The 6303-nt window shown below is 52.6% G+C and overlaps 1 protein-coding gene across 1 annotated transcript; it reads left to right on the forward strand.

Moving 5' to 3' along the window:
• Window positions 1–324: 324 nt before the first annotated feature.
• Window positions 325–3087, forward strand: LOC103080675 (keratinocyte proline-rich protein-like; the record flags this gene model as incomplete). Its single annotated transcript, XM_007454555.1, has 2 exons — window positions 325–435; window positions 2546–3087. Coding segments are annotated over 2 exons (653 nt in total), but the record flags the coding sequence as incomplete, so codon positions are not given.
• Between the last annotated feature and the right edge of the window lie 3216 nt (window positions 3088–6303).

Genomic DNA, 6303 nt, shown 5'->3' on the forward strand with positions numbered 1-6303 from the left:
CGGCCCCTCCCCAAACTCCTCCACGCTAATCCCCGCACAGTTACCCCCACAGAGTGAGCCACTGTTGCTGTCACTGTGGGAGTGTGACAGACCCAGAAAAACTTTCCCAGGTTTTGAGTGTAAGCTCTTTGAGGAATGGGACCGAGATTTCGGCTTCTTAGTGATATCCAGAGGGCATCTAACACAGGGCTTCCCGGTCTCTACCTGCGCCTCCAACCTCAGCTCCTTCCCCCCCCTCAGCCACACCCTACACTTCCCCTACCTCCTGAGCTTCTCCTGCTTGCCTGTAAGGCCATGTCTTTCATCATCTGTCACCACCTGCAGGAGACACGGGTGACCGGCTACCTAACAGCCCGACAGGCAAGGCAGTCTCGCTTTCGGCCTTGCTAACAGAATTCCGATTTTCAGACAGGGGCACCAACGGGCTCAAGGAAGGTGACCCCTCCCCCAGCTCCAGAACACGGCTGGGCCACGACAATCACAGCCACCCTCTCCTCCTTTGCCAGTGACTGGCTCAGCACGGGCGTATGACCATTCTGGCCAGTGACACAGGGAACCGCTGAGAAATTCTGACCTTTGTTACCTAGAGAATCACTGAGAAGCACGCCGTCTCCCTCCCTTTTTGCTCTACATGTTATCACGTGAAGGCGTGATGGAGCTCCAGTCACCCCGTGGCAGGGCAGGGAAAACCCAGAGAATCTTCAAGAAGCCAACCCGGAACTGTGGCCACTTTGAACCACCTACCTCTAGACTTCTTAAGCAAGACAGTAAAGGAACCTAACTAGCGTTACTTACAACAGGAAGTACCCTACCACACCACACCGCTTGGCCTGGGAAGTCCCTGCAACTTTTCTTCCTACTATCCCCTACTATCTCCAATTTAGAGCTCAAGTACAGTTTCCTTGGGAAGTCTTTGCTTGTTCCCAGACGGTTACACAGTCCCAGACTCTGTTCTCTGCACATCTGCCTCTCCAACTAGACCGTGAGTTCCTCAAAAGCAAACATGTTCACCCTTGGCAGAGGCCCTGGTGTATTCTGGGCATTTATTAAATGCTGAATGAATGAATCAACCAACAAGCAAACAACAAAACAAGGAATCAAAGGAGGAACATGCAGGATGCCTTCCTTGCCTGGGATAAGACTTGACAATTGACAGATAGAACATGGCACCCAGGCAGTCTACACTCCACTAAAGACTTCCTTTAGGCGGTGGTGAGCAAAGGCGGAGAGAGTGCAGGGAACAGGTCCTATTTTATCTGCCCAGAAGTCAGACCTCTCATTGGGAACTGTCCCTGCCCAATCCCCGGCACCTGGGGTGGGAGTGACTATCACAGTGGCACCTGAGCAAAGTACCCACCGCTATGGTGGAAACCCACTCCCTGTCCCCTGAGATGGCTTGGCCCCGCTTTGGTCTAGTGTATCAATAACATTTGCTACAAGGATAGAGGTGATGGAAGAAGAGAGATCCCTCCTATCCCCCCTCTCTCTAAAGGAACAGATAAGCCTGAGATGCCAGTGCTTTTTATCACTCCCTACTAAGAACAGTCAACACAGAGGGAAAAAGAGAGAACAAGCCCGGAAACCCTATGTGAGCCCCTGGATCAAGCTATGCCTCAAGCTAAAACCCTCAGCCTTTTCATTTATGTGACCCAATCAATTTCTATACTGCATAGAGCAATTTTCAAGTGACCAAACCCAACCCAAAGAAAAGAATTCTGACAAATACAGTCAGTAATGATGAAAGCAAGCCGATAACATCCCTTCTATATTCAGGACCTGTGCAGTCACCTCTCAAACCCGGCTTCTAGAATGGCGTCAGGAAGTAAAACTGCCTGGAGGAGGCCTAGCCATGAACAAGTTAGAATGGAAAAAATGCCACCCCCCAAACCACACACCACCACCTTCCCTCCTAAAGGAGGGTACTCTGAGCCTCCTGGATCTCCCTTCTGTTCAGAAAGGAGTGGGGACCTCTGGAAGGCATGAAGTGTTACATTAACACATAGGGGGAAAAATGGAGAGAACTTTCATCAAGCAACGTGCTATGGGCTTTATGAACATCGTATAACTTAAGGCCATTGTAATGATTATAATACCCTTTTTACCTTTGAGCAAACTGAGAATCAGCGAAGTTAAGCAACTTGCTCAAGGTCACACAGCTAGTAACTAGAATTTAAATTCTAGACTTTTTCCACTTTATCACACCGATGGCCGGGGCCTGGGAGATGCAGCGCACCCTCCGCCTCCACCCCAACCCCCGACAGCGCCCCAGGACACACAGACCTGGATGGAGCCTTACAAGCGCAGGCCCCTCGAGTCAGAGCAGCCTTGCATACCCAGTTTTTGGAAGCCCCAGGTAACTAACCCAGATTGATGTCGGACACTCAACGCCAGCAACAAAAGTAAAGCTCCGGGCAGAGGGAGCAGCTGCACCTGAGCCGGCCCCTGGGAAGCGCCGCAGAGGGAGAGGCGGGAGCTCGCTCGGGTCTCCCCCGCGGACCTGAGTCTCCGCAGCAGTGGGGCCGCCAGCCTCCCCTCTCCCCACCAGCGCCGCGGACAGAGCGCCTCCGCGCCGCCCGGGCCGCTCAGAGACCCACGCAGCCCCGGCCCTGTCCCCGCGCCCGCCCCCGCCCCCAGCTCCAGCCCGGTGCAGAGGGTCGCAGCTGTTCGCCCCCAGGCAGCTACGGGGCCCCGACCCCTCCGCTGTGCCGCGACCCCGGCGCGCTCGCTCCCCCGGCGCGCCAGGCAGGGGAGCCCTGCACTGCCCGCCGCAGCCGCTCGGCCCCGCAGGACCCGGGCGCGGGCCCCGCCGTCCCCCGCCGACCGCCGCCCCCAGCCCGCTGTGCCCGCCCGGCTCACCAGCTCCGCCGCGCTCGCCGGGCCTGTCCGCGCGTCCGGCCGGTCCCTGTTCCAGGCACCCCGTCCCGGCTAGCAGCTCACTGGCGGCTGGCTGGCGTTGGTGCGGCCCCTCCCCGCCCCGAGCCACCTGGGACGCCCGGGAAGGGGGCGGGGCCGAGACAGGTGGGCCCCGCCCGCCTCGAGCAGCCCGGGCCTCGGGCTCTTCGGGGATTCTCCACGGGGTGGAAGTGACGCCCCGGCGGCCGCTTAACAGGAGACACCTGGGACGGTTAGTCCTTGGCAGGCGGCGGGAAGCCAGGGCCCGGCCTGTTTCCACACAGCCTGGCCCGCTGGGGAAGTGGATCGCAGAGCGTGGGAGTCGGACCCCGCTGAGCAGGAAGAGGGGAGGCCAGCCCCTTTCTTTGTGGGCTGTAGAACCGAGACCCTTACTGTGAAAGTGATGGGGCCAGGGGCAAGTTAGTTCAGAACTGGAAGAGCTCAGAAAGGCCTTTTCTGACCGTTCCACCCTCCCCCATCCCCACTTTACACACCCCACTTTATTAGGTAACCCAGAATTTTAAGTTCACTGGTTCTGGAATCAGATCATTTAGGTTAAAATCCATTCCCCACTTACAAGGTATGTTAATCTCTCTATGCCCCAGTTTCCTCACCTAAAAAATGACGATAGTACTAGTATATCATAGGAAAAAGCTGGGAGACATAAAAAGAATAGCCTACCTTCAGTGAGCAGTTACTTTGTGCTATCCACGATTCCAGGTGCTTAGGCTCTCTTTTGAGTTGACTTTAGAGTAGAAATTCTTCATCAAGGATCACAAACCTTGAAACTGGATTCCGCATTCTGCCTACACACATTTTTTTCCTGAAGAGAGCATCCACAGCTGTCCTTAGATTTGCAAAAAGCCTTGGGTCTCAAGACTAGTTAGGAATCACTGCCTTCCAGACTTAGCCAACAGTTTTAGAGCTGACAGACTTGTGAGAGATCACACAGGCCAAACATCCTTGAGAATGAAGATCACCGGATGCCTGCCCAACACGCAGATCACTGCTCCCAAGAATTCCGATTCTGGAGATCGGAGTGGTTTGGGAATAAGCACTTCAGGTGCAATTCACTGACAGGTGAGCCTAGGAAACCGATCTCATCCAAACTTCTCATTTCTCAGGCGAGGTTAACAGGCCTAGGGATCGGTTCACTTGGAATCATCTTCCAGCCCGCACCTGCCAAGGAGCCTCCCTTCCAAGTGAAGCCCTCACCCCACCTGAACCACTTAGCAAACAAAACAGGCTTTTTTCAAGCAGCGCAGCTAATATGCGCAGCTACCTCTGGGTTAGCCCTTTAAATCTCAAAGAAGCCTGGACCGTTCTTGCCAGTACTACGGATACCTCCCTCCAGTACCCACGCCCCTCAGCCCGGCCCATCCCCCTCCACTTACCCCACTGTATCTAGCTCTACTATTTGAACAGCTGAGGCCATTCAGCTAACACTTTCAAGTAACATCCTACAAAAATGTAGATGTTTTGTTCCACTTCCTAAAGCTACAGGCTAATTAGACCCTGAAACAGAGGACTTCGGTCTGATGCCATTTCACTGTTGTGAGGCCCACAGTGGGAAACACTTCTTTCCAGGCAGATCTTGGCAAGTACTGAGTCTGAAGCGAGAACAGGGCAGGCAGCAGCTGCAGCAAGAGTGGTTGTTTCAGGGATGCCCAAAAATGTCAGCCCAAGAATTATCAGGCAAAGTCCAGAATATTCCCCTTTTGACCGGTGAGATTCTCTCCGTGCTTACCAAGGGCAGCCAAGGATGCATGTGTGTCTTCGGGGTTTTGGTGTTCACCACTCACAAAGTCCTGATGCAGCAGAAAGTTGAAATAACCTTCCCAAAGTGAGTTGAGCAAACCTCTCCCAAGGCAAGCAGGAAAAATTTCCAAGGTGGCATGCTGTAGCAGTACCATTTCCCTGAGAAGGAGACTATAAAAAGATGCAGCTGGCCCCCTCAGCCCTGTGCTTGACCCTGAGGATGGGCAGCAAATCAGCTTTTCCATATTTATCCCTCAGTATTATCTTTTACCCTCCCGAGGACTGTGGATCAGCGTGAATTCGCTTGGCTGTCTAAAACACATCAGCCAGGGATGGGCTTGCCCTCTTTTGCTCGGTTTCAGAGTGAGCACAGAAGCATGGACTACAAATGCACGGGTCTGCTTACAAAGTTGTTGGCTACAAAAATGCCCAAATGCCTTTGTTGCTGTATTTGTAAATGCAGGAAGAAGCTCTTGGTTATTCCAAATTTACTCTTACTTTCGAAGGCAACACAAACATATTTATCATCTTTTTAATTTGCTAAGTCAATGAGGAACTGAAATACCAGTGTGGAGAAAATTGTTTGTGTAAAATCAGAGTTCTAGTATCATGAACACATCAAGCAAAATCTGCCTCAGGACTTTTGCACTTACTGTTCCTTCTGCTTGGAACTCTCTCCAGATCTTTGCAAGCCTGCTTCCTTCAATCATTCACAGAGGCCTTCCCTGACCACCCAAGCCATGTAGTATCACAGCAGCTTGTTCTGTTTTCTTCATAGCACTTAAATGTACTGAATCATTTTAGAAAGCGTTGGTCACTGGTTTATAATCTGCGTCTAAGAAAATGAAGACTTTTTCTTATTTACCACCTCTCCCCAGCTCAAAAAACAATGCTGAGTACAAAGCAGGTGCTCAAATCTTTGTGGGAATCTTGATGAATGCTCACATTTTTGCGGCGGGCTCTGAGTGCAACACATGGAGATGTCAGCTGCTCCTGTACATTGCTTAGGCCTGGGAATAAGCTCTGGTCTAGGAGTAAAGCAGGATCTCAGCTCAGTCTCTCTATGCTCCTCAGCAGCCATGTGACCCTGGGAGAGTTTAGCTTCCTGGTTAAGATCGTGGGCTCTGTGGACTTCCCTGGCAGTCGAGTGGTTAAGACTCCATGCTCCCAACGCAGGGGACACAGGTTCGTTCCCTGGTCAGGTAACTAAGATCCCAAATGCCTCACAGCGTGGCCAAAAAAATGAAAAAAGAAACGAAGAAAAACCCCAAAAGAACATGGGCTCTGGAGCAGCTCCACCACTTCCTAGCTCTGTGATGTTGGACAACTCACTTCACCTGTCCACACCTCACCACATCCGCCTGTGCGGAGAATAACAGCAGCACCTCATCCATCGCTGGTGAAGAGATTCCATAATGCACATGCAGGACAGGCTATCACCGTGAGCCAGGCATGGTGCCAAGCGCTTCACACAGAGAGGTTAGGTAACTAGTGCGAGGCACTCAGGTAATCCAGGGAAGAGTGGGAGCTACTGGAACTCTGGTCCAGAAGCTGCTGAAGTCCACGTTTTTTTTTTTTTTTTTCGGTACACAGGCCTCTCACTGCTGGAGCCTCTCCCGTTGCAGAGCACAGGCCCTGGACGCACAGGCTCAA

The sequence above is a fragment of the Lipotes vexillifer genome, unplaced genomic scaffold (assembly GCF_000442215.2).
Source record: "Lipotes vexillifer unplaced genomic scaffold, Lipotes_vexillifer_v1.1 scaffold335, whole genome shotgun sequence".
Taxonomy (NCBI): domain Eukaryota; kingdom Metazoa; phylum Chordata; class Mammalia; order Artiodactyla; family Lipotidae; genus Lipotes; species Lipotes vexillifer.